Source organism: Trachurus japonicus, chromosome 4 (assembly GCF_045865225.1).
Source record: "Trachurus japonicus isolate A0001 chromosome 4, Traja_1.0".
Taxonomy (NCBI): Eukaryota; Metazoa; Chordata; class Actinopteri; order Carangiformes; family Carangidae; genus Trachurus; species Trachurus japonicus.
This window is the reverse complement of record NC_140910.1, coordinates 19,310,339-19,337,862: the sequence shown is the minus strand read 5'-3', so window position 1 is coordinate 19,337,862 and position 27,524 is coordinate 19,310,339. Positions and strand designations below refer to the sequence as shown.

The window sequence follows — 27,524 nt, the reverse complement described above, 5'->3', positions numbered from 1 at the left end:
TAATAAATTTGCTAAGGTCTGCCCATAGTTTTTTCGTGTGAGAGCAAAGCCAGAACAAATGAACAACTGTTTCTGGATGCAGATTACAGAAAGAGCAGTTAATATTAATGTCCTTTTTAAATTTTTGCATATAATGATTAGCTGGATAATATTTATGTATGATTTTGTAAGAGACCTCCTTAACCTTATTTGTGATTAAAAACTTGTTAGGAAGCATCCAAGTTTTTTTCCAATCAATTTGATCTGTGAAACGATTCCAATAAACAGTAATATTAGGGGTAGCAACAATATCTTTTTGGAATAAGGCATGCACTTTTTTATTATTATTCTTTTGGGTCAGTGAGAAACATATTTTTCCTTCTGGAGAGTCAGTTGAATATGGGACAGAAACAAGTCTGGATGAGGATGTACAACTGTTTTTAAAAAGCATTAAAGTGCCTGATGGAATTAGTGACAACTGAAAATTCTTCAGGAGTGACTTGGAGATTATGTCGTGACAAAAAGTCTCTGTAAAACAGCAATACTCCTTCCTCATTTGGCAGCTGACTCACCAGCCAGACACATCTGACATCAGTTTGTGTCCACATCCATCACCTACTTTAGGGGAAAATTTCATTTAATATTGCAATAAATCTTATAAAATGTTACATTTACGTGTCTAAGAATATGGCTTACATGGTTTATAAAACACATTCGCTGTTTTCCAAACTGTATGCACTGCAGGTCACTGTTTCTTGTCCTCTGTTTACACCAAATCCCAAATCCATTCTTATGAGAAAACATCAGTAGGAGATTTGTCTTGTCTTGGGGGGCCTGTGTCAGATTGTATCCACAAGATGGCGCCATTGGGGTTTTTGTATACACAGTATAAAGTGAACTGTGTGTGGGCTGTTACAGTAAATAGTTCATTGGATTTCAGAGAGAACACACCAACAGTGTCCACATTGAGATGATGTCTGTTTACACATGCATCACTCATTGTAATTTCATAAGCTATACGATATATTGTGTTGAAATAGAGCAGGCTGGGGTCCTTTCCTGCATGTCATTCCCCCTCTCTCTGCCTCCCCATTTCCTGTCTCTCTCAACTGTACTAATACAATAATAATAATAATAAAGGCACAAAAAGCCCCCAAAAATATGAAGCAGGCCACATAATGAAACGATAAATCCTTATAAGTTTTAACAGGTTGTTTCTTTACTGTCACTGAAACCTTAACTTCACTGTAGATCAAAGTTCATCTCACCCTGTGTGTCATTGATCAAGTTTTATGTACAAAACACAAAGAGGAGCCAAATGTTCTTTTTCCTACAAGGTCAGTGTGTTTTGACAACAAATGTCAGTGCTGCCTCATTGCTTCCATGTAGTAGCACACATTGAAAGTGATTATGAAGTTATTATAAGTGAGGGGGTTTTCAATCAAGGTTTTATCTGTAGGGTAAAAAGTCTTTTTCACTCATCTTTAGTTTAGAGCCTAAGTAATCAGTCGATTTTTAGTCAGTTTATCGGCAAGTTTTTTGATAATGAATTAATTCTTTATGTCAACATTAAAACAAACTGCCTGATGAAAACAATCAACACACAAAAACAAAGACCCTTATAAACAGTCTAGCCAGTCTTTTATTGTCAACATAAGTACAGAACAAAGGCAAATTAACACAAATAATAATCATAATAACAATAATTAACAATTTTAATGATAGACATTTAAATCTGTAGTGCACTTTAAACCTCCACATTCCTCCATGTTAAAGGCAGTCCAAGGAAAAACAATCTGCTGAGCCGAGGAAGGGTTTTTTGTTTTTTTTCAGTGGAGTCGTTTGGTCACTTGGTTCAGGAGCCATGAAGCTTTGAATGAAAAGATACATGGGTGCAGTTCTTCAATGCTCATCTGTGAAGGCTAAAAGAGCATGAATATCACATTTATTGCTTTAAGTGGCATCTCATGAGTGTGTTCACCTCATCAGGGCTTGTACACATAAAGCAAAGCCTGTTGAGAACGGTATGTACCCTGGAGCCTAATCTGTTAAAAGGTTTATACATAAAATTGCATTTGGGACAAAAATCCAGGGGAAAATAAAAAATAAAAAATCTAATTTCTGAAATGTTTTGGTTCAACCAGTAGAGTGCAAACTTGTTTTCCCACATCTTTCTTCCCATCATATAAACTATGATATGAATATGAATTCACTTTTCCGCAAAACAACTCTAGAAACGCCACTTGTACACAAGATGAAGCCCTACAAGCAAAGTCAGTCACAAGATTTCTTTTTTTTTTTTTTACTTTGCGAGTTAGAGTCCATGTTTTAAGAAGTGTCAACAAGATTGTTACTAGATCAGTGGCTCCCAACTGAAGTATCAAAGTGGTACTAGGAAGAATTGAATAATTTAAATGGCAAGAGAGGAAACAAAGCATTAAGAATTAACCACAATGCTAGCGCAAAAAGCCATTTAAATATAAAAGACTTCTGGAGATGATTAATGCTTTTGCTACATGTTACAAGTGCCACAATTTAACCGAGGACCTCTTAGGTTTGGACCAAAACCCTTCACAATGTAGTGCAACCCAAGTGACAGGAGCTTCATTAAAGAAACAAAAAGGACAATTTCACGGTGAAGGTTCATGTTCGTACAACGAGCATCTGAAAAGAAAAATCCCCCTAAAATAGTGACCGACCGGACTCACCCCTCCAACACAAACAGACAGCATCAGTGCAATTAACTATACTCTCTCCATTATTCCAAAACCAACAATGTTAGAAAACAGGCAAGTGCTGATTAGGCTGGTGCAAACTGTTTGTGCATGGCTGCATGTATACAGCAGGTAGACGCACACAGTCACTCACACACGCACGCATACACACTCATTCATATTGACACAGCATTTTCTAGCAGCCACACACACACACACAAAGCAGCACAAAAATGGAGCATTTGTAGTTTCATTAAAAATACCTGCAACACTGACTCTGAAACCTCTTCCTGAAGTACAGTCCAATAAAGTCCAATGCAACTCCACCAGCACTGCCAGCCTATAAGTTCATTAGTCCCAGAGGCACATAAGTGTGGCTAAAACAGCTTAAAACAAGACAGTAAGGATCAGAGATGAGAAAGGAATCATTAAATATCTTCAGTTTTAAAATAAAACAAAAGAAAAATCTATATAAAGGGCAGGATAACCTCAATACAGTATCTGCACTGAAAATCAGTCAAATCATAAAATAGATCTAAACTTTTACTTGCTATTTGATTCTTTTTTCTTTTCTTTCTAAAACAGACCAAGTCATTTTAGGTCGCAAAAACAAAGGTCAGCTAAGCCAGTAGCCAGTAAAATCTGAGTCAAAGCAGTTGCCAGAAGCTGCAGTTTTAGGAAGGAGAAATATCAATCCTGGGTGCAATATTCTGAGCAAACACTTGTTTTTTTTCCTGATACACTTGAATGTCAAATATATAAATTTTACCACAGAGGAACAAAGTGCCATGAAGTTCAGTAAATCTCAGGCCCTTTTCACACATGGAGCTACAACAGGGCAGGCGTCACACATTTTGTCATTTCCAACACTGAACAAAAAGAAAACTTTGTATTAGATGTTTTCTTTTCTTTTTGTATTTAAGTGTAGCACACAATGGGGAGAAAAAAGTGTGTTCTCACCTCCCTCATAAGCCAAAATACTGAATTGTATGCTGTACTGACATTTTTTTCTCCTGGTATTATCACTGGGTGTCGCCTAAATAAATATTTTCAAATCCTACATACAGGACCTTTAATTATTTCTATTTATGTACAAGAAAATTCAGTGAAATCAACATTTTAGGAACGACATTCTTTGCATGGGCCAATGCCAAGTCGTAGAAGAAAAGTTTTTAAAGCTCTCTCAAGAAAACCACTGAGCCGTGGAGGGAGATCAGTTGATTTTCACCTTAAAATTTACACTTGTTCACTTGTTTCGAACAGGATTCATTCACAGCATGTGTGAAAAGAACTTGAAGAAGAATATTCCTCATATGACACTGGTACAACTTATGGTAAACAATCAGAAACAAACTGCACATCTGGAAGTCTATTGAGATCAAAACAGCTGTTTGCAGCGAGCTTTGTCACCCAGGCCTGAGAGGACTGGAACGGAAAGAGAGGTGGTCAGTCACTACAATCATGGTCGCATTGTGCTCTTCTCTCTTCTTCTTTATCTTGTCTCTCCTCTGTTACCAGCACTAGGTCCCGCCTCCCTCGTCTTCTTGCTCCTCCATGTTTTTGCGTGCCATCCTCTCCCTCCGCTCTGCCAGCCTCTGACATCGAGGGCAGTCTTTACCTGTCCGGAAGCAGTTGCGATGGTAACACGCATGACACTCTGCAAATAGGAGAAACAAGACAAAAAGGAAGTTCAGTGACGGAGCAGTTCAAAGCGTGTGTCACCTTACCAGAGGTAGATAAGGGAAGGCACCTCCCAACGAAACCAAACAATGCTGCAGTGTTCACATCTAGACTTGTTAAACCAGTTTGCTGACACTGAGATGTTGGCCCAACACGACAGCCAATCACCGTCAGATCTCGGGCAGGAAGTGTGAGGAAGGGAGTATAAAAGGCACAGGCGTTACAGAGAGAGGCAGAAGGCAGGAGGAGGCAGGTATGAGAGAAAGCCGATATTCTGGGAAACACACACACACACCCTAAACCTGTTCAGACACAGTCTTTTCTTCCAGGAATGCTGAACAAACGGTCAGTCTCTCAACTCATCTGCTTTTACAAATTCTTGTTTTGTCTCATTTGTTTTCTTTTTCGACAAAAATAAAGATGTGATGAAAAAAAAAAATCGATGAAATGAGAAGCCACTCAAATTCAAAAATATTGTTTATTTCATGCTCACATAAAGATGGAACTTAAATAATAGCAGGCAGATTTTAAAAAAACAACTAAAAGGCAGAAGTTAAACATTCATTCATTCATTCTGGCACGTGTTGTGACCTCGTACAATGACAAATCTTCCTTCAACAACAAAAATTTAAATAAAAATGAAGTGGCTTAAAAAAGTAATCACAGATGAGGCAGCGCAACAACAGACATAATGTTTCCCCTGAGGTGGAGGGAGGCTCCACATCTAAATAAAACACCGCTTCCACTTTGTGCATAGAGAAAACAGAGAATTCAGCTCAACTAAATGTGCAAATGTTCCCATAGCAGGACTAATAAAGGACTTATCAAAAGTAGACTCTCAAAGGCAATGTGCGTAACAGACTACTACAAAAATCCAAACTGAAATCTTTGACCAATGTAAGCGGAGATGTAAACGTAAGCAAGTGAAAAAACACCACTTTGGCATCATCTGCCATCCCATAGCAAACGAAACTGCCTTGACCGAGCTGCATTGCATCTCTTGGCAAAAGGCAGAAGCCAAAACAAACAAATACAGTGCAGAGATCAGAGCCAAAGACGGGAAAACTACACCAGTGGTAACAGATCGACACCTCCAGAAACCTAAAGCCAAGAGACACCCATCACCAGATAGCTGCCAACATCTCCCCCCTCCAGAAGCCAAGAAACACACACACAGACACAACCACAGCGCCAGGAACTGAGCAGCAGTAGAAAAGTGTGAGACTCAAGCCACCAGGAGCCAAAGGAGGTGAAAGGTCAAAGAGAGAGTGAGAAATACAGGATGTAGATGTACACAATTAAAACAACTGGATGAGAAATCGATATCACTATTATACATTTGCTAAACACGATGCTACGACCCCTTGATTTTAGTCACTATGCTATGCTAATCTAAATTAAGCGAGCCAGCCAATATAAAATTGGTATCAATCTCCTCATGTAACTCGCAGCAACAAAGTCAGTAGTCAAAGACAGTACTTGAAACATGTAAACAAGAGGGAACAGTGACCAAAAGAAAACAAAAAGGAAGCTGTGATCCACCCCATTACCAATAGTCAGTCATCAAGTGTCTGGACACATTCAGCCAATTTTAACTTTAGCTACTTTGAACTATAACAATCCAGGAGACAGGATTATTCTGCTCCTCCACCTTTGTCAGTGCGCTCGTCTGTGTCATTCATCTCTGCACTCTCTCCCCCCTCCGTATTGCTCTCCTTGTCTGTCCCTTCCCTTTGTCCCTTCTTGCCTCTGGTTACTCTCCTGGCTGTGCGAGTTTTACGACTTCTCCAGTTAGTCCGAGTCACGGTGACTGACTCTGTTTGGCCTTCCTCCTCAGTTTCTACCTCTCTTTTTCCATCACTTTCCCCGCTCTTATCCTCCTCTCCCTTGCTTTTCCCTCTGGTGAAAATCCCAGCCAGCTGACGGGGGGGTTTAAACAGTTTGATAGCTGAAGATTTGTCCCCTTTTTCTGCACCAGATTTGGATTTTACCACCTCCGCTGCCTCCATTTTGCCTTTCTCTTGGCTATCGCTACTCTCCTCAACCTCACACAAGGCTTTTCCCTTCTCATTGTTTCCCGTTGGCTTCTCCAAACTCTGAATTTCTGATTCTTCCACTTCCTCATCTGTTCTCTCTTCACTTTCCACCTCTCTTTTTGAGAAACCCTTTGGTAGATTCAGAAACCCTGACATCCTCCACCGTCCTTTCTTCCCTTGTCCCACTTCATCTAAACTCTCCCTACTGCTGCACGTTTCACTGTCTGTGTCACTTCTGTCCTCTTTTGAAAAGCTCTTCTTCAGTCTGTCTATCTGAAGAACTTTCAGCAGGTTAGCTCTTTCCCTTTTTGTATGTGTATCCTTTTTCTTTGCGCTCTCTTCACCACACACCTCCCCGCTATCATCTTCTCCCTGCTCCCTCTCCTCCTCCTCCCTCTCTGACTCTGTGTCTGCCTCCTCTTCTCCCTCGTGCTCCCCTTCATCGTCTCTACTCTTGGAGAAAACTTTAGCCAGCTTTCCCCGAGCCAAAGCCTGGAATATTCCTCTTCTTTCCTGTCTCTCCTCTCCTGTATCCTTTGGCTCTTCTAACATCTCTTTCCTCTCCTCTTGCTTACTGCTTTGATCCACCGATTTATCTAAATTCTCCTCCCCTCCCTCCCCCTCTCTCCTGTCTCGGGAGAGGGCCCTTGCCAGCCTACGAGGTTTCCAGTCTCTCCAGGAAAGTGGAATGAGGGGGCGGGGGGAGGGGGCTCTGGGGCCACCCAGGCCTGCCACCAGCAGAGAGGGCTCACCTTCGCAGCGCTGGCATTTGTTCAGCTGGAAGGGGAAGATGATGTCTTTGTCGTTGCCACAGAACTCGCACACGAAGCCTTTCGCCTGGCACAGCTGGGGAAGATCAAAGCAAAGGTGACAAAAACAAGAACAAGTTTTAGAAATACATGGTTAATTACCGACTTGACTGGTGTGACACTTCTCTGAAAAGTGTTTTTAATCACTGTCACAGATCTCTTCATGTTGCATCAGGGTATATACAGGAATCTTGAAGTTAATTTTAAAACCTTTTTAAGACTTTTTCAAGACCTTCTCAATATTTTTCAATGCCTCACCGCCACTTCAAGCTGTAACCATTTACATCAGTGGCACTTTTAACTTAACAGTTTTAGTTTGTGATAATGACTCTAGACCACTATGATACAACATAATTCAAAATAGGCTAGGATAATAAATCAAATGCAAAGTTCATCAAAAAACAAAACAAAAAAACATTGCTCCACTCTCAAAAAATAAAAACAACAATCTTCTTTTCTTTTTTATGTATCGGTTCATCTTTGGTTTTTAATAAAATAAATAAATTCACACACTTTTTTTAGGACTCAAACTCTTGGACAGCTAATTCAGAAAAAATACCTTGAAAATGTAAGACTTTATAAAGTCCCAAAAAGACTTTTTAATACTTTTTAAGGGTCTTAATTTTCCCAAAATTGATTTATCACCTTTTAATACTTTTCAAGACCCCGCGGATACCCTGTGCATAAAAGCGCAGAGAAGGAGATGGTTATCTTACCACGCAGCTTGTTACGTGCACGGTACCAAGTTTAAGCAGCTCTTTCATTCGGGGAGCCAGTTCCCCGTTGCGCACGGCCGTGAGGTCATTGAGGGAGAAGAGGTGAAGGTCCTCGGTCAGGTGACCTGGCAGGGAGTCAAACTGGTCCAGCACCCTGAGGAACACAAGACAAACAGACACAATGGTGATGGAGCTTAATTTAGTATGATGTCAAATGTGTTGTGAAACTTGAGAATCAAACACATCTCTTACTCTTTAGCAAAACGACAGGTCTTGAAGAGATTTTTCATGTGAAACAGCTTCACCCTCAAAACCTAAACGATAAAAAGGAAAGAAAACCCCTTGGTTAATTCAAAAGACAATTACAAACAGCTTCACTTACGGTATTTTATAGTTGACAGAGGAAATATTAAACTTCCCCTCTTTTCATTTACAAGCAGGTAAGAGCTGTATCGACTGAAAACAACCATATGCATTTGTACATGTATCAATAATAGGGTTTAAATGCATATTCTTGCTTTTTTAGCACAGATCTAGTGGCTACCATATCACTCAATCAGGTGTTCTGAATCTAAATGAACTGTGCACACTAGCGCTCACCTAATTAAATTTGAACTCTTTTACAGAATTAGACTACATGGAAGTAGATCACACAGCCAGTGTGACAGTGAAAAGAAAGTACATCTCATAGCACTTCTTTCAAAGGTTTTCCGTCTGCTTACATTTGTAAAACACTTCAAACACTAAAAGTAATGCCGAACATACTGTATCGTTTAAATGTTTGGACATTTGTGCTACTGCTAAGCACCGTGTAGCAACTCTGAGCTTTTTTTAGCCTCATCTTAACCACCGAGGGCAGTTCACTAATGACATGAATGGCTCCATTCATTCTGATTAAACACCAAGATAATGTGGGTATTTTAAGCAGCAAAATCTGTCACAAGTTTGCTATTTTACAATTAGGAGACTTCTCGAAACAGAATTGAAACTTGTTATTGGTGCTGGGATTCCCACTACAGTTAATAGAGAAAAGAAAAATTACACAGTTAATATTTTGAACCACTTGGTCAGTGCTTTCCATGTACTCACCCTGACAGCCTCCAGAGCTTTGTTCTTCTTGTACAGGCCACTGTTGATGTCATTGGGGTTGAACAGCGGGTCTCCAGCGATCTTGCTCAGCAGGTCCCGAGCAAAGTTGCTGACATAGTATTTGCTGAAGTCCCACTTCCTCAGCACTCGTCCCGGAACCACGGCCTGGGAGTTCTCATGGCAGCACTGGCAGAAGTAACGGCCGAGGTATTCACAGTAACGCAGTCGCTTAATATAGTCTGAGGTTGGGAAAGGCAGCAGAAACAAAAGCAGGGCAGAGGTAAGAGTTTGAGTAAGTAAAAAATTCTCCACACTGTCTTTTTATACATAACAGCACTGCGATGACACATTTCAGACCAGATGGTCAGAGTGGAGTCTTACAGTTGCACTTTCTGTTGTGAAATTATAACAAAAACACGAACAGAAACTGTAAATGTAAACAGAAATGTATGTTCACTAATACCATTTGAATCTAAACATATTCAAATAAGTATCTTAATATGGTTTTTCTGGGACTGTTGGTCACACCTGGGTCGATGCGAGTGCCACATCCAGCACACCGGTAGTTCTGTTTCGCCACAACTATCTTCCTCCTGAAAAACAGAAAAAAATTGTGGTAACAATCATTTCTCACAGAGTGAGGAAAGTGGTCTGACCTTTTTTCAGGGTAATAAGAATGAATGTACCCAACAAATTTAGAAATGGTCAACAGATTTAAAGGTCAATTAGATGAAACTGTTTTACAACAAACAACGTGAAGACTGCTGGAAGCAGCTTCCTTGGAAAACATAAGACACTTCAGAGCTCATGACAAATCAGATTACAGTCACCGTGTCTCCACTCAGTTGATACTCTCTCATTAACTGCAAAAGTGACAGCCTCATTATCAATTAGGGATTGATTCGAATAGTCGAATAGTCGTTCAGTTAAAAAAAAATTGAATAGTTTATGAGACAATCGTCTTGTCTGAAAAAATGTAAATGTTCCCTTTTTACTGTCGCAGAAGGAGAAACATGGAAAGACTCCACCAGAAAGTTCTGTGTGAAACTCTAGTCGATTAATAATCGATTACCCCGCGATTATCGAATAGTACTTTTGCTTGAAATGCTCATCCCTATTATCAATGCCAAACCAGAAAATTCATGTAAATTCCTGACCTGTCAAATTTTGCTGTACTCTGTAGTTTATTAGCAAATACTTCATACTAGACTTCATTTAGACAACAAATAAAGAACAAGTGAATGGCTGATTAAAACAGAACCAAGTGAACAATAGTGAGTGACGGAAAAACACGATGCGGACTCACTTTGGGGCAGGGTGAATGTTGAAGATGATCTGCGGCCGAGGCGGTGCCCACTCGAGGTTGCCTCGGACACGAATTCTTAACTTGTAGATGTCTGCGTGTTCGCCGTCGTCAGGTGAAATTGGCAGCGAGTCGGGAATGGGCAGCAACTTAGATACAGCAAAGAGGAGTCATGTGAGGCCAGAGCTTAGTTTTGCCCTTGTGTTCACTTTTGAGTGACATGAGTGGATTTTGATATTCCTCCAAGCACCATACAGGATGTACAACAACAACATTTTGTACCTTCTGTGGAGCGTCGTGTTCTGGGACCAGCCAGTCAAGCTCCGAGGCTGCAGGAAGCTGCATGCCCTCAAACTGCCTGAGCAAACCCATGGCTACTGACTCAGCAGAGTTGGACTGAAGGAAGGATGGAGAGCTGAAAGCACACAGAGGAGAGAATAGATTTTACAAGTGCAGACATAAAATCCCCCATGTGGTTAATACAGCCTCAAAAGAATTTTTCATGAAAGTCCCTGCTGAAGTCTTTCTTTGTTTTTTATCCATTGTTTTTTTTGTCTGAGTAGATCTAGTGATAATGATATGTGCTATGAAAAATGTCATGTGTGTTACTTACATGGAATCTGAGCTGAGAAAAGACCTGGTGCTGGAGCTCACACTGCGCTTTATGTCTGCATCTATAGGACACAACAACAGTAAAATAACAGAGACTTGAACACAGAGGAGCAGAGACAGACACAAAGAGAGGAAACACTTTTACCCACCCCACCACCCACACAGACTAGGTGATCGTCATTAGCTGTGCAAATAAATCCAAATTTTGCGATGTTCAAAGTGAAGAAGAGATACAATTGTACCAGCTGGTGGGTGGTGTTTAATTTTCAGCACAGGTAAAGTGTCATCATTTGCATACAGCTAAGCGGTGTTGAGATGTGATCAGGGATACAAATGTAAGACAAATCCAGGAAGTCTAGTTTCCTGTCCCTACTGGGATGAAAGTCCTTGACATAGTGAAATCACATCTGATTAAGTTCAGGCATATTCTAAATCTATTCTAGCTCGTAGCTTGCAGAGAAGCCAAAGACATTCAGTGGTGGAGTACAGTAGATAGCCCTCCACAAACAATATGTGAAGTAAGCAAAGACATGAAGCAGGAGAGCTTTGGCAGAACAGGAGACCGACCGCCTATGTGGATTGTTAGAACTACAGCAGCTTCTGTTTGCTCACATAAAATACTGGTTAGATGAAGAGCTGTCTCAGCAGCGCAGCAGCAGAGAGTGGGATAAGCAAGCTTGGCATCAACAGGAATTAACAAATGGCTTTTTTTTTGTTGGTCATCTACAGGCATACAGTATTTCCTTCTGGATTGATTAAACAAAGAAAATCAGGTGATTGGCCTAAACAGTGAGTGCAAGTCATCTGACCACATAATCATTTTCTGACCTCATTTGTACAGATGGTTTGGGAATAGTGTGAACTACAAAGTGATACCACTGCACAGAGTTTCATCAGTGGTACAAAAAGACTGACTGTCAGTAATTCTGTGTCCAGAGAGGTGAGGTGCAATTGCAGCACAATTTGAGAGTGGGGGGGGATTAGTGTCACTGTGAAATATTATTTGGCATTAGGTGAGAAGATATCATTGATCCATTTACCTTCCTTTACCTACAGTATGTGGTGCATCAATCAAAACCACCACTGGTATACTGTATAAACTATGACATCATCAAAACTCAAAACCCAACTAAATCAATTACAAATTTCTTAAATCAAATATCTTCATATCAATAACATGACATTATTTTAAGGATGATTAAAAGTGTTCCCAAAAAATATTCATTTAATAGGCAACAGGTAAATTATGTGATCTGTTTTTGTGAGAAATTATTACCTACAATTCTATTTCTTATCATTGCATACACAAAAAATAGTGACAGCCTATTTTTCTGTGTATTTGTTCTTTCAGTTTTAACACACTGTTTTCATTGTGATTAGGTTACTAGATTTAGGTTATATTGGTTAGAGGATTCAGTCTGTAAAAATCATTTGGGGATACCAGGCAGACAGCTAAAAAGACATTAAATTGTGAAATGCATTTTTCCAGATCTAAAATGATGCAGTCCGGTTCATAATTGGGTTCAGACAACACAGTCTGTACTTCACGATCTATCAGAATAAAAGCCACAGTTTTTTTGTTTGTTTGTTTTTTTCAAAAAAGAGAGACAACAGCTTCTGGTTTGACATTTAACTTTGAAAGGAACACGGTGGAAAGATTTATGTGACAGCACTCACACCTCATTCTCACTGGGACAGCTTTGAAGATAATGAATAATGGGGTGGGTGGATGGATAGATGGATGGATAAATTAGTTTATAAACCCTGTAGTTACAGTCACAAAATGCCACTTGTTATTTCATTCATCTCCTCCCATGAACCTCCACAATCCCTGACTTGCACAGGCACATTTGTCCTCCTGCACCACCAAAACCCTGAAGCAACAAGCACCAACACAAACAGCCAAGTGCACAATTCAGCAGATGCGAGGAGGCAGCTGGCTCCACTCCAAACTGAAAACTTACAGGATTCCCCACCACTACTGCCAAGATTTTTTGGAGGATACTGGAGAACCGTATGAGTAACACAGCCACTTAAGTGACTTGAGTCACAACTACTGTGACTGTTTCAAATGCTAAACATATTAGTTCATCATTTAATTTTAAGGAAAATAACTCATTATTGACAGATCATTAGCTGCAATAATTGTAAGCTGTAATAATTTGGATTTTACGTATCTGGAGGCGGGATTGTTTTTATTTCCAACTGTGAGAGGTTTGATTATCCAAAGGAATTGGATGCAGTTATGAATCATTGTGATTATCTAGTCCAGATCAGCTCAATTTGCAAATCCCTTGTGGGTTTTTTTTCCATCCTACTAATCGTTTCTGCCCAATTCTTTAAAATTCCTATTAAAAAAGGAGATTCTCAGTTTGGAGAGAAGCCACCAGCTTCCTGTCAGAGGAGCACGGCTTCAGTAAACAGTCTGTATGTATCTGTGGAGCTTCGCCCACTCGTCCAGCCTGCAGATACCTGAGAAGAGGGAGGCGAGTGACAGGGAGAGGCCGTTCTGAGACACCGCCAGCAGGGACTGACCCTCACAGCCATCTGAGAGACAGAAACTAACACTCAGACACAACCATCACCTCACACACACAGACATTTCAACACTCCACAGAGCTGTGCCTCGGTGTCACAGGAAAAAATACACTGTACAGTATACTGCACCGATACCGTACATGTAGAAATCATGCGGGTTAAGTTATAACAGCTCCAAGATACAACACACTTGTCGATATGCACGCTGCAGTACTGGGACGTGCAGTTATACACAGTGAAACACAAGGTACGTGCACACAAAATTCCACAACCCATGTTAATAGAATCAAAGCATTACATGTTCAGATACCACCAAATGTTATTGATTAGTTTCTTGTGGTTACTATTGGTCATACAAAACAACAACAGGCATCTGCTTCCTAAACTCAGAGGGATTTTGTTTTGTTTTTTTAAATCAACTGCCTGGAAAACAGAGGAAGCTTTCCAACACCAGCCACACCTTTTGAATATAGTGACCCTAATAATCCTAGATATGTCAACTCCATGACTGTAACCTCTGTATAAATAGAAACATAAACGGCTCAAGAAAATCAATTTACTGTCGAAAAGACTGCAGACATTGTACAGGTCCATGTTTATGGGCTGTGGTAAAACATGACATGCTTGGTGAGTAATAGACAGTGTGGTAATGAGGTTATGAATTATGACTGGAACACATTCACACAGATGGATAATGGATTCTTATGCAGTTTTCATTTGTATAGTGAATGCTATTTTTCCATAAATGTTCCAAGCTCAAATTCATTTATGTGTTCTTTCCGCCTACTGTATAGGCTTCCCTTATGCTCCCTCCCTCATTCCCTCTCTATACCTCTCAGTTCACACTCCTCCACCTCCTCAGCTGAGCCGGAGTCAGACAGGCCCTGGTAGGAGTCCTGAGAGCTCCTCCTGGAGCCTCCACTGTCAGTGGAGTGAAAAACTGCAGAAGAGACAAAAGAGAAAGATACAAAATAGAGAATGAGACAAAATGAACAGACAGAAATCAACACAAGTAAATGACAACTGACATAAGTTGACGTCTAACCTGAGTGAGAGTCTCAAAATAACTAAAAGCAAACTGTCAACTTGTGCAAATTGTATTTCCTTTTTGCAAAACCATCAATGATGTTTATTATAGATTATATACGAACATGAACCCTAATCATTTCTAATATGTTTTATCAAGAAACCATAATATTTTAGAACATGTGATATACTGTAGCACATTCATGTCCATTAGTATCAGGGACTCTAGCCTCAAGTGTCCATTCATTAGATTATCTTGTGTTTCTCTGTAGATTAATGCATATGTCAGGATCTCTTTGTATATTTGTGAAAGTTAGTGTGTTACAACAGATATGTCATTGTGAAAGAAATCTAATGAAGCTCTGTCACCTTCAAAAGAGAATAAAATAACAGTAATATAAAATATCTGTCGACCAAGATTCATATGAGGGAAACATTGTGCACTAATACACATGTTTTTTTTCTTATCTCAATCTAACCGCCTCTGCTTCTGATGCTGTCGACTTACTGTGCTGGGTCGTGCAGGGCGGCAGGCGGCTGCGACGGATCTGTTGCCTGCGCAGGCGGATCTTCTGTTTGAGCTGCTGAATCTCACAATCGCTGTCTCCCTCCTCTTCGGCCTCCTCCTCCTGACGCCGCAGGTTGTACTTCATCAGCTCTATGGCTGCAATAAGGGACTCTGAAATGCTAAAATGAGCATTCTCCTATACAAAAATAAAATTAGAAATTAGCAAACGGAGACACCTCACTTCAATGTACTTTTACTATTGAGTTCTTCTAATCACACCATCATTTGTAAAGCTCGCATTAAAAGGGTATACAAATGGAGTCAGACTAAATTGATAATTGATAAAGTGACTGATCAATTAGCACCAGCACCAATAATCATGGGTTTAAACAGACTGAGCCCTGACCTTTTCGAGGTCAGCACAGCTGCCAAAGTCCTGCTCTGACAAGTAGCTGATGAGGCTCTGGCCCTCTGATGGCTTCCTGAACATCCCGTCTGACACGCTGCTGTGCTGGGACCCATCTGAAGAACCCAAAACAAACACAACAGAGCATCATTACATTAAGCACTCCAGCGATACAATGGTGGGATTATTACCATTCGATCAAATTTAAAAACATTTAAACAATGCGCCATGTCTGCTGAGATAAACTTTACTATAAATACTGTGGCCTTAAAGATTTCACACACATGAACACGCCTAACGACCTTTCTCTGACCTTCCTGCTCAGGGTCCATGGCGTCATGTTCATGGACCAGTTGACACATTTCCTACTTTCACATGAAGGAACTGAAATGTATTTTTTCAAACCAGTCATGTCAGCTATCCTGTCCCACTTCTTCATGCATTTAAGTTCTCATTTAAATTTAAAACAGTCAGTAGATTACTACAAAAGACATTTCATCTGTTATTTTATCAGTTATGTTTATGATTATAATTAATTATTTTATGTTGATGATGAAACATGGATGAGTTTGAAATGCATTAAAAAGTGCTGAAACGTTAAATGCTAACTGCAGAACATTATTAAAGGGATAGTTCAACATTTTGGCAAATTGGCCCATTGCCATAATCGCTATAGTCATAGCAGTAAGTTCGTTACCTTTAATTGTAGGTGTAAGCTATTTTCAGTACGGCGGAGCGCAGCAGCTGGCTGCTCAGAGCTACGCTATGGAGGCTAACGGAATTTCTTGGTTTCCCTCATTAAACTCATCAAATACAAAATCCCAAAACTCCACAGCGCTTTTGTAGACAAGTTGTGAGCTGCACAACCACCACGCTATGAGATAATGACGGAACGATATGAAACGGAGCCGTTTTCGAGGTAAATTCATACAAAACCGCTGATGCGCGTTGCGTTCAGGGACAGTTTTTCAGCAAGCAGTCTCCGTATTTACCCTGTATTTACCTCGAAAACGGCTCCGTTTCGTATCGTTCCGTCATTATCTCATAGCGTGGTGGTTGTGCAGGCCACAACTTGTCTACAAAAGCGCTGTGGAGTTTTGGGATGTTGAATTTGATGAGTTTAATGAGGGAAACCAAGAAATTCCCTTAGCCTTCATAGCGTAGCTCTGAGCAGCCTGCTGCTGCGCTCCGCCGTACTGAAAATAGCTTACACCTACAATTAAAGGTAATGAACCTACTGCTATGACTATAGCGATTATGGCAATGGGCCAATTTGCCAAAATGTTGAACTATCCCTTTAAGTACAGCAAAAAAGAATATCAGAGGACTCACGTGACTCCATGTAGAGGGAACTGGAGGTGCTGGAATCACTACGCTGATTTGAGAAGGGGCTGTAGTCCTTCATGCAACAGTCGTCGCCTGCCGACTCTGAGGGACAAAGAGTCCATGTTAACGGCCTCTCATTACATACAAGCAAGAGTCAATAAAATCAATAACGAATTCTTAAAAACCAACAGGAGCATGCATCGTCATTTATACTCAGAGCAGGGACAGCAACTGGTTAAACACTGCTTTGATTGTATCACAGCATTTGTGTCAAACAATCAATGAAATCAATGGGGTTGGTTCATTTGATTGCATGCAGAAACACATATGGATGCTGAGTGTTGACCTTTGTCAATATGGGTCAGTGTGTATAATTTAATTAGGAATGCACAGATTCAGTACTCTCCTTTACCAAAGAAAGATTAACTTATATTAAAGGGATACTTCACCCAAAATCAATAATTCACCAATTCTGCTCACCGTCATGCCAAGGAATCAAAAACGCTTTTGGAGGGTCCGGCTGGCAATGGATTTTCATATAATGGCGGTGGATAGTGCTCACTTTTGAATAGTCCAAAACACACACTAACTTCCGTGTTTACATCATACATCCAATGGTTTACAACGACGAACAAACATCTCGCAGCAAATCTCACGCATGCGCACAAACATCAACAGAGCCACTGGGAGCTTCTACTATAACAAGGCTAAAAACAGAGATCTAATTATTTTTTTCCAAACAACTTTTTCATGTCGTGGCTTCAGGACACTTGGGTCAGTACGGACGAACAGTATGGAGGTATTTGGATGTTTCATAGCGTGTGTTTTGGACGAGTGAGCACAATCCGCCGCCATTATATGAAAATCTGTTGCCAGCCGGACCCCCCCTGGAACTACAAAAGCGTTTTGATAACTCCGAAAGTTCTCCAAACCCTTCCTTGGCATGACAGTGAGTAGAAAATTGGTGAATTATCGTAAAAAAAAATAATTAAAAAGTATCCCTTTAACTTACACTGTATAGTTATTACATTTTTAAAGTAGCTTTTTCAAGCTCCTGCTGTTATTTACCATCTTTTACATGTAAAAATGAATTGTTACATTACAGACAATGGCAAAACTTTAGTGAAAGGAACACTTTCAATTCTTGAAAGAGTGAAAATGAATATGTCGTTCTGATATGTCGTGAAAAATGTGTGCATGAACAATACAACAGTGACTGTGATCATTTATGGCTTCATCACATCAAGAACCAACACAAAAAAAATTCAACAACCAAAAGCACATATTATGAACCTTGAAAATGAGAGGGATGGAAGGCGTTTGTCACCATGCAGAGAAAAAATAAAGAAAGGGGTGGGAGGGGTCAAGAAAGAGATGGAGCACAGTGAAACTGCACTGCCAACCTGCAACTGGATCTTCTATTATTATGGTGATTTTTCGGTGGCCCCCTCCTTCGCACAAAACAGTAGAAAAAGACACGAAAGAAATAGAGCAGACAGAGAGAAAGTTACCTCAAGCCAAGAAGAGGAAACAGCGAGCAAAGAGTAGAGATGTTAATAAGCGTCAGACAGGAAGTGTGCACCCAAGAGAGCGAGAATGTGGCGTTATCACATCTTGCACAGCTACAAATAAACACACACTACTCAGGTATAACACTTCAGGCATTGTGCAGAATAGAACAGCTGAATAGATGTTAATATCACCTACTTTCTTAAACTATTATCCCTTTGAGTCTTAAAGTTTATTGAAAATATTTAATGATAAAAACAGTGGCTTGGAAACCACACTTTGATTTCAATTCGACCTTAACATACACAGATGGAGGGCAGCCCCTGTTGTCAAATGAGTTACCTCCATGTTTACTCACCATTCCTGAGTTTCTGATTGATCCCTGTGTCAGAAAAGGAGCGGGTGTGTCCTCGGGAACCACGACTCGGCCCCCTCTGGCCCTCGGAAAAAGATGAGCGTCTGGGTGGGGGCAGGGCCTGGGAACTCCTTTCCAGAGACTGGTCTGGGTGCTCGGCCTGCTCACTACTGTGGGTGGAGCTCTGGGACTCACGGCGATTGCGTTGTCCCAGGTTACCGATAGCCAGGTATTCTGGACCATCATCATAGTCGCCATCACCCGAGTCTCCGGTCTCTTGCTGAGGAGAGTTGGGCGTGGGAGACTCTGTTAGGGAGATAGAGGGGATGGAGACAGGGCCAGGAGGGGTGGTCACTCCCCACTCGCTCTCCCCTGGTCTGGACACACACACCCAGGCCGGTCCCGGGCTGCTGGCTGAAGAGGTAGTGTCTACAACATAACGTATAGATGAGAAAAGAGGGGTTAAGAAGTATGCTTTTGCAACTTTTCCAAAAGGAAATCCTATTGTCAAAATGTGCTCAGTGCTCAGAACCAGTCCAAGCTGGTTTCATTCATTTTAGTGAGCCAGTTCAGGACATTGGCTTTATCAACGAATTCTTCAATATCTGGCCTTGTTCAGAAACAATCAGGCCTCTGTATTGTGAGGTCAGTCAGACTATTCACAGACAAACTGTAGTCCATTCATATGGTGCTTTTCCACTACACAGTCACGGCTCGGCTCGGCTCGGCTCTACTCGGTTTAGGTGCTTTTCCATTACAACTGAGTTCTTCATAGTTCCTCCTCAGTGTGGGCGGGGTCATCATATCACAGCAGCTACGGCTGCGTTGTCTCACTCTCTTTTTTTAATCCTCTCTTCAGCTCCAAACTCACTCGTCTGCACCTCGATTATGGACCACAGCGTGGTTCATTTAACTCAGGTGACGGAATAACAACAATCTCAGTAAAGATCAGTGGTCGCATTGCAACTCTTCCAGTGACGACGCTCTGGCCAGTCAGTGGAAGGCAGTCGGCTGACGTCATGTTTTAGTATCGCCTTGGCTCGCTTGGAAACCGGGCTGAGGCGTTACCAAAAAACTACTAGGTACCAGGTGCTAAGGGCTAGTGGAAAAGGGAAAAAAACGGGTAGAGCCGTCCCGCGCCGTGCTAGTGAAAAAAGCGCCAATGCCCTGACACCATCCCCTGTATCTGTCTATCTACTGATAACAGGATAGTGACCATTTTCCCTCCGTTTGCTTCCTTGTTGAACAACCTAGAAATCTGTCATTTCTCAAGCCTGATCCTCTTCAGTGGGACTGTTGACTGAAAATGATCTAGTGGGATTCTCTCACTAAATCCCATTCCTTAAAACTGACCACAAATCCACATGGTCAAATATTGTAACGACAAAGTTCAAGATTTGATCTCCCATGAGCCGAAGCGTGCTCCACGTGAGCATGTCATTGATATCACATAAACACAAACATTGAAAAACCCCAGATTATATAAAAATCCATGACATTTAAATGTGTGTTTTATGTGAACCTTTTAAACAGTAATTACCAGACTTTCTGCCTACCTTTACTTGCGGCTATGAAGTGACCATATGAATAGTAAAAATCTGTAAGTATTCAGCCTATACACAAAAAAGCCATGAAGCCCCACCAACCCTACAAAACTCATAAAAAAAAACTCCACTATCACCCTTCGGCATTTGCTCACTTGTGCTGTTGTTGCTGATTTGGGATCCATCTCCCATAGTGTTCCCGGATTTGTGGCTGGTAGCGACTGCTTCTCGCAGAGAGCAGTTGGAGGTGGTGAGTCTACGGTTTAGAGATTCTCCTCGGGGGGCCGAGTCGCGGCTCTTCCAGGCCCCACCGGCCCCTGGCAACACACACAGGCTCTGGCTCTTTAACAGACCCAGACATGGTGGGCCCTTCAGAGGGGATAGCTGGAGAGAGAGAGAGGGGGGGGGGGGGCATAAAAAACGTATTTTTAAATCATCATCAGTAGTGCTCATGACACATCATGACATAATTGCATCAGACCTACCCCAACGGTGTCTACTTGGGCGAGCAGTTTGGGGTTGTTCTGCTCCACAGCTTCCAGACACTGAAACATGGCGGTCACATGGGGCTCACTCAGCAGAAAGGCATCATCTGAAAGATAAGAGAGATAAAAGAAGAGAGAGGCAGAGAAGGAGACAAAGAGGGATAATGAGATTAGATAGGGGGATCAATTAACAGTAAAGCAAAAGTTAAGACGTGAAGAAAGAGAAAGTGGAAGACAGAAGTTTGCACCGGAAAAGATGGACAGGGAATAGCAGAAGAGAAACCGATTTTAGCTGTGTCTTACCGAATACAGTTGAGAAGTCCACAACAAATTCTTACATATTAAACTAGACAACTCACCATTGTAGTATTTACGTGTATGTCCCAGATGCCTGAGCAGAGGTCGGAGCTGAGCCGACAGCTTGTGAACCTGTAAGCTGTGGAGCAGCCAGCGCTCGGCCTTGTAGCTCTCTCCAGCACTCTGCATCCCGCTGCTCAGTACCGGCTCCAGGTGACTGAACTGAGGACGGACAAGAAAGGCGGAGAGGGACAGAGAGCGGGTGAGAGAGAAATGTGAAACAGATCTGTGAGGAAATGATAAAAGCATGCTTTTCATTTCAGTACAAAGACTATATTTTAATACTTCTTCACTTCGTTTTGTTTTTATTGTCCACCCTGTTAATTAAACCACGTGGCAGCCAGTGTCATGGGATCTTCTTCCCTGGGTGGACGTTTCTTTGGCTGCACTCTACTACCAAACTAACTAAATCTTCTATTCACGCCAAACATGCTGCTGTTTGTGTGCAGCCCAGTAGTAGTAAAACAGGCTTTAAACATGGTACGATGCACACAATCATCTTGACAGTGTGAACAGAGTATGCAGTGAGTGAAGGAAACATGATCAGCACAGAACTATTCGAGGGCAGGCGAGACATCAACAACAAATCGTCACATGGTGATTGCATCACAGCTGAATGAGCTGCAAGCCCTGCTGGACAGTAATTAGTGTAAAAGAAGATTAGATCCTGACTACTCCAGGTCTGTTTGCTGTTGCATAATATTGTCTGCGGTTTTTAACAGAAGGGACTGGAGTTGAAGGATGACTGTTCTCCAAAACAAAAACTTAATACCGGGAATCCAGGAAGTGTAGTGACTCTGTCGAGGTCAACGCTACAGTGTGACACAAGGAGGAACTGTTTGGGTTTTTTTTGTCCTGCAGACAGACAGGTTCTCAAATTCAATATATATCTACTTTCATTGTCGAATGAGTAAAGCCAAGGACCATTTATTAGCTAAATGATGAGTTGTTGTGGTTGATGGGGTCAACAAAGACCACAACCAAACCATATGATAAATCACCACTTTGCTCCCTCTTACAGATTTGGTACAGATTTAAGAAATAAGATTGGGTACAAATGCACTGGCAACACACTTTATCAGTTGTCTGTGAAATTACAGAACTGAAACATACAAGCCACTTGTCTTCAGTAAATGTGGAACCTAAAAAGTTCTTACATTTTCCAGTGCTGTTTTAAACCCTGAGACAAACCAAAGCAACAAGATGACTCATACTTAGGAGATAAATAAAGCCACTGTGAAAAACCCATCACAGTTGTGGTTACAAGTTTGTCAGTGACTCATTTTCCCCTTCAACAACAACATTAGTGATGCGACACTGCTAATTTTACTTTCTAACTAACAAGCCTCACTACTAATTCAACTCCTGAGAGATTAATATTTCTCAAGTTGATAAGAATATGATACTTGTGCCATTGTACCAGTGTACACATTTCTAGAGAGATGTGATGAAAACTGTCCATCAAAGTTTGGGATCTGAAGGTCAGGGAAAATTGACGCTGTTTAATGCAACAATTCAAATTTCTATTTTAAGAAGATGCCAAGACCAACTTTGTACCTTTTATGGCGAGCATGTATTCAAACTTCCCGCTTGTTGCAAATTATACATATTTAAATGCCATCCTGGAAGTGACTACTAGTGACCGTACCTGTTCAACGTGTGAGGCAAGGTGAGGGCTGATGTAGCGAACACACCATACAAATGGCCAGTAGTCTCTCTGCTTGTAGTACACCTGCAACACAAAACCAGGGGTTAGCATGGTCCAGATACAGAGAAGAGGAGCGTCAATGAATACAATGAGTCACCATGCAGAGGGAGTATCATGTATTTCAGTATTTTTCCCTGAATTTGAGTCAGTCTAAAGATGATGAAAGGTAACACCTGCCTCATGATGTCAACACTACACAGGTAAAGCATGTGCCAAAATACCTCTGTTCACTGGTAATGTAAATTCTATTTTTTAACTAAAGGATTAATCTATATTTATACTGGGATGTCAGTGATATTTGTCTTGTATTGCCCTGCATTTCAGTTACATGGGCTATTGCCAAACACTGAGCCAACCAATGTTGCTGTTGTCTGATAGTCAGTGTTGTTGTCTGACAGTGTGGTGTATGCAGAACAATAAATGTATGGATTCAGGTTCAACAAACGCTAATCTTAATCTGCCCAAGTTGAGCTGTTTTTTGTGCAGTCTGTAAACAAAATAAATGTCTACAAAAGGGAGAGTGGTATCAGTCCGATGTGCTGACCTGCTCATTCTTCAGTCCGTGGCTGAGGATGTTGTTCATGTCCTTGTGGAGCCGCTGCAGGCCGCCGTAACGTGACCACACGTTGGGGTTGTTGGTGGACACAAGACCCTCCACTGTGGTCTTCAGACTGGACAGCAGCTTCCACTGCTCCCTCCTGAAAGGAGGACATGACAGCAGGAAGGAGTGAGGCAGGAAGTTTAGGAATGAGGAACGGCGTAAAGAAGTGCTGGTGTTAGCAGCACTGTGGCCTAAAAATCATTACTCACAAGAAGAAAAACACTTCCCGAAATCTCAATCTGCATCTTCAGCAGTTACGTTACCTGACTTAACTCAGTGACTCATGAACATTACCGCTTGGTTTAATGGTATTAGCATATCCTTTTTTTAGCATTTGCAAATGTGCAAGACTGTTTAGTATACAGCTATGGAAAGCTGCTGCTCAGTGTCAGATACAAAACTGAGAGATATCAGATCACTCTCTCCAACAAACCACAAAGCTGTCCCAGTTCTAGGATTTCCTCTTTTTTTTTGCCAAAGGTTAGCAGTAAAGCAGGAAACTAGAGAGGCGACCAATAAAACGAGAGGGCATGATTTAAATGGCCATCTCACACTTTTGTTTATCATTTGATGTTTCCTTGAATGCAAAACACAGATGTAAAAGTCAGCTATAAAATATGTCATTAGGTTGTAATTTGAAGGTCCAAAGTCGGACACAACACAAGCACAACAGTAAAAGACATTTCTCAATTTTCTTTTCCTGGAATACAAAAGTTTGTATCTCAAGCAAAGATAGTGGAAATGTACAGAAGATGAGCAGCTGAAAAACATAAAACCTATGAACAGTGCTGCACTAATGAAAACAAGTCTTTTCTTATGAAGAGCAGCAGCATCACGAGTTCAGCTGCCGAGGTAACTAATCATGTAACATCGAGAGAGGGAGGTGAATGTTAGGGGGCATTCTCCGCATATTAGAGCGTGCATCTACTCAACAGAGGTCTGTGTGTGTGTGTGTGTGTGTGTGTGTGTGTGTGTGTGTGTGTCGCACGTGAAGGGGTAAAATTCCACAAGGCTCAAAGATGTTGCTAAGGTTAAAGATTAACCTTACAGCACTGCAACTCTTGTCTTAGTGTTTGTGTTTACAGGTGTGTGTGTGTCTGTGTGTGTGTGTGTGTGTGTGTGTCAAGGGTCAAAACTGATTTGTTTACACAGTCTGACCTTAAAGATAATAACTGTACTCTTTTAGTTAAGTAGATAGCACAATATACTACTTTTTTGTTTTTTGAGATTTAACATGAATGATATAAAAAAAAAAGCATGATAGTCATTTCAAAAAACAAATTACAAAGGAAAATCAGTGGTCCCCAATCTCTCTGACTTGTGTACTCATTTTTGCCTATCAAATTAGGGATTTTTACATTAAATACTCAAACTATTGAAATGAAAACAATGCGTACACTACATGTTGACTCTTCAGGGTGAAAAGACACAGCATTAGACTCTGGTTACCAGCACGCTTATTGATAATGTGCAGCATTTACTCAAGACACCACTCCCAATCACACAAAAAAGTAAATTTGCCATTAATTTCTGCCTGAAACCAAACAAGCATCGAGGTTGTATTATTCCATTATATAAACCTCAGTCGTAGACCGATAACTCCTGTAATGAATGTGTAAAAAATCGTCCTGTGACAGATTAACAGCTAGAAACGTCAACTTCATTTGACAGCTAGCCACTTAGCTGTTAGCACCACCGAGCTAAGCGGTGGCTAAGCTAACAGTTACCCATTAGCTCGTTATTAATAATGCCTTAACGGTTAAAAAATAACAACAATGCTGCTTTGACGCTGTAAAAACTTTCACAAAAGGCTAGTTGAACAAAAGCTTGACCCTTTGGATGAGGCATGTGTGGAAGCCGCATAGCCAATGTTTTTACCTCAAAGCTGTCAAACCTTGACATGTCAGAGTATGTTAGCCTAGCATTGCTAAGTTACCAGCTAACTTACAAACCGACATGTTTCGTGTTAACTCATCTTGTATTATCGGTTATTTTCAGTCCTGGTGGGCTTACTAAAGTGTTTTTCTCGGGATGTAGATTCTAGTTTTGTTTGTTTATGTCTCCACTGTCAGTGTCAGCGTTAGCTCGGCGGCCACCCGGCTCTAAAAGCCCACAGCCCCGGGTGTCATCTCACTCACCTGCGCTCCTCCGCCTCTCCCTCCGCCGTCACCTCCATAATGTCCTCCGAGAGGAACCGAGTCCCGTACAACGCTGCCAGCTTCGGCGAGATTTGTTTTCCCCTCCTGTCGTACTTTGAACAACGAAGTCGTTTTTCGCACTAGCAGCAGCAGCAGGATTGCTCCTGGCTGGCTGGCTGGCTGGCAGCGTCAGCCGGATATCCACCAGTCCATCGCCATCATGTCTGCCTGCCCTGCTGCTGCTTCTTAGCCGAGCAGTGGATCAAAACACTAGTGCAGGCCGAGTGAAACTCATCAGCAAGTGGGCGGGGGGTGTACGGTAAGTTGTCCTCTGCTCTCAGGCCCGGCCCTAGGATTTTGGTGGCCCTATACTAAACAAGATTTTTGTTTGTGGCCCTGCACTCTAAGCGCAAACACCAAATCACTGGTTAAAACTGAATACAGACGTGTTTATTATGCCCTCTGAGGTTTGAGGCCATTTTCTCGGCTTTTACATATTTTCTTAAATGTATCTTTCTACTTGCAGATCAATACTCAAGTGTTTTATGTCTAAATATTAGAACCTCTGCTGTAAGCACACTGAGGCCAATTTCAATTTGTCCTAGAACACTGTATAAAGAAATAATTTAGGCCAAATGCTGGAAATTTGAGGTCTGCTTTTTGTGAAAAATTTCAAATCTCTTGTGAAAACACACCTTCAGTCATGAGAATGAACTGTTTTGGTGCTTGAAATAGGATATGAATACAGTAATCCTATATAAGTGTAGAAAACAAGTCTAAAATGAAATTTTGTAAGATTGCTTTTTGAGCACAAATGTTGTCATTCTGCCATTCTGTTTTCACCAAATGTCTCAAATGTGAGATAAAAGAAGCTGAATATTGACTTCACATTACATATAAAGCTCATAGCGTGCATGCAGACCTCAGAATGTTTAAATGACTTGATTAACCCCGGTACCTTTCTGATCATGTGGCCCCCCACCTGACGGCTGTGGCCCTTAACAACCGCATAGTGTTTATGCCCTGTCTGCCCACTTTTTAACCATAATGTCAATTTCACCCCCACCGTTTATTTCTTATATTTTTAACCCTGTGTATAAGCCGTGTTTTGTTTTTGTTTTTTTCAAAGTGTACGTGCGCTGAAATGAATTTATCAACACCTTTATTGTGACTAATAGAAGTTTTACAAATTAACACAGCTGCTTATAAATGAAACTCGGTCAATGCTACCACCTGCTGTCAAAAAGTGGTATTGCAAACTGCTGCCCCCAATTTGAACTCAAACACGTTTTACATGGTGAGTAATTAAATGTGTTGTGGAGCAACTTATAATTTACCAAACACAACTGTAAAAGCCTGTATGAACACATGATCACAAAGAAGTAGCTTAAATTACAGGTGTAATCAGCAAAATATTGGACTTTTTTGGCCCTTGAGATTGGCACATCATAAGATTTGTTGTTGTTGCTGCTCCTGGTCCCTCTTTTAGTTGTTGCCACTTTTTTTTAAACCAACTTTCTATGGTTACTAAATATCCAAAATATTACTAGGCTATACTACATGCCACTTTTTAGAGGTCACAAGGCAAAAAATTTCAAAAATCTTTAACATTGTGTTGTTCAAGTGCAAATATCACTAACTAAGGCACAGACAGAGGAGGATATGGATATGGAAAAAATAAAAACACTTCTGTCATGTTATATTACATTGCAGTATGGATTACATTGCATAGGCTATTACATTGCAGTACGGATGGAAAGTAGCTAGTAAGCTAAACAAGGCATCTCTTCTCATTTCGAGACTATGTTATTTTGTACATTGTCCCTGATACAAATAGATTTATTAAACTAAACTAAACAGTAAACCAATTTAATATATTTTCCAGAAGACATGCATTGCCTACAATACTTCTCTTCCCCGCTGTCCCCCAATTAGCTACTTTCATATCATACCCACATGATGGCACCACAGCTCCTGAACTGTGTGTTGACTCCATGTGCACCGTGTCACATGAATCAGGCTCATCGCTTGATGGCAGTGGTGAGTCAGGACAGCGTAACAGTGGATATCATCCCCAGTAATTGC

The 27,524-nt window shown here is 41.1% G+C and overlaps 1 protein-coding gene across 6 annotated transcripts; it reads right to left on the bottom strand.

Annotated features, from left to right (window-relative positions):
- Window positions 1-1,598: 1,598 nt before the first annotated feature.
- rubcn (rubicon autophagy regulator) lies at window positions 1,599-25,643 on the bottom strand. Of its 6 annotated transcripts, XM_085774552.1 has the most exons (22): window positions 25,440-25,643; window positions 23,245-23,398; window positions 22,641-22,724; window positions 20,995-21,154; window positions 20,636-20,742; window positions 20,306-20,534; window positions 18,610-19,035; window positions 18,146-18,193; window positions 16,749-16,844; window positions 15,417-15,532; window positions 15,011-15,206; window positions 14,309-14,416; window positions 13,411-13,485; window positions 10,940-11,000; window positions 10,609-10,741; window positions 10,330-10,475; window positions 9,552-9,616; window positions 9,024-9,262; window positions 8,187-8,248; window positions 7,935-8,088; window positions 7,162-7,255; window positions 1,599-4,350 (listed from the first exon to the last, which is right to left on the bottom strand). In XM_085774552.1, exons 1-22 carry the CDS (start codon window positions 25,475-25,477, stop codon window positions 4,214-4,216), a joined length of 2,928 nt encoding a protein of 975 aa, XP_085630678.1. In that variant the 5' UTR covers window positions 25,478-25,643; the 3' UTR covers window positions 1,599-4,213. The 6 variants fall into 6 exon arrangements, with proteins under 6 accessions (XP_085630678.1, XP_085630681.1, XP_085630679.1 ...); XM_085774555.1 differs by lacking the exon at window positions 13,411-13,485; XM_085774553.1 differs by lacking the exon at window positions 18,146-18,193 and having other exon boundaries at window positions 20,288-20,534; window positions 25,440-25,642.
- Between the last annotated feature and the right edge of the window lie 1,881 nt (window positions 25,644-27,524).

What these genes read in the sequence shown, in the direction of transcription:
- rubcn (XM_085774552.1), bottom strand. Translation starts at nt 25,477, where the DNA reads ATGGAGGTGACGGCGGAGGGAGAGGCGGAGGAGCGCAG. An exon ending in GCTGTGCTGACCTCGAAAAG is followed by an intron (nt 15,207 to 15,416) that starts GTCAGGGCTCAG and finishes ATTTTTGTATAG; the next exon opens with GAGAATGCTCATTTTAGCAT. An exon ending in AACACGACGCTCCACAGAAG is followed by an intron (nt 10,476 to 10,608) that starts GTACAAAATGTT and finishes GCTGTATCTAAG; the next exon opens with TTGCTGCCCATTCCCGACTC.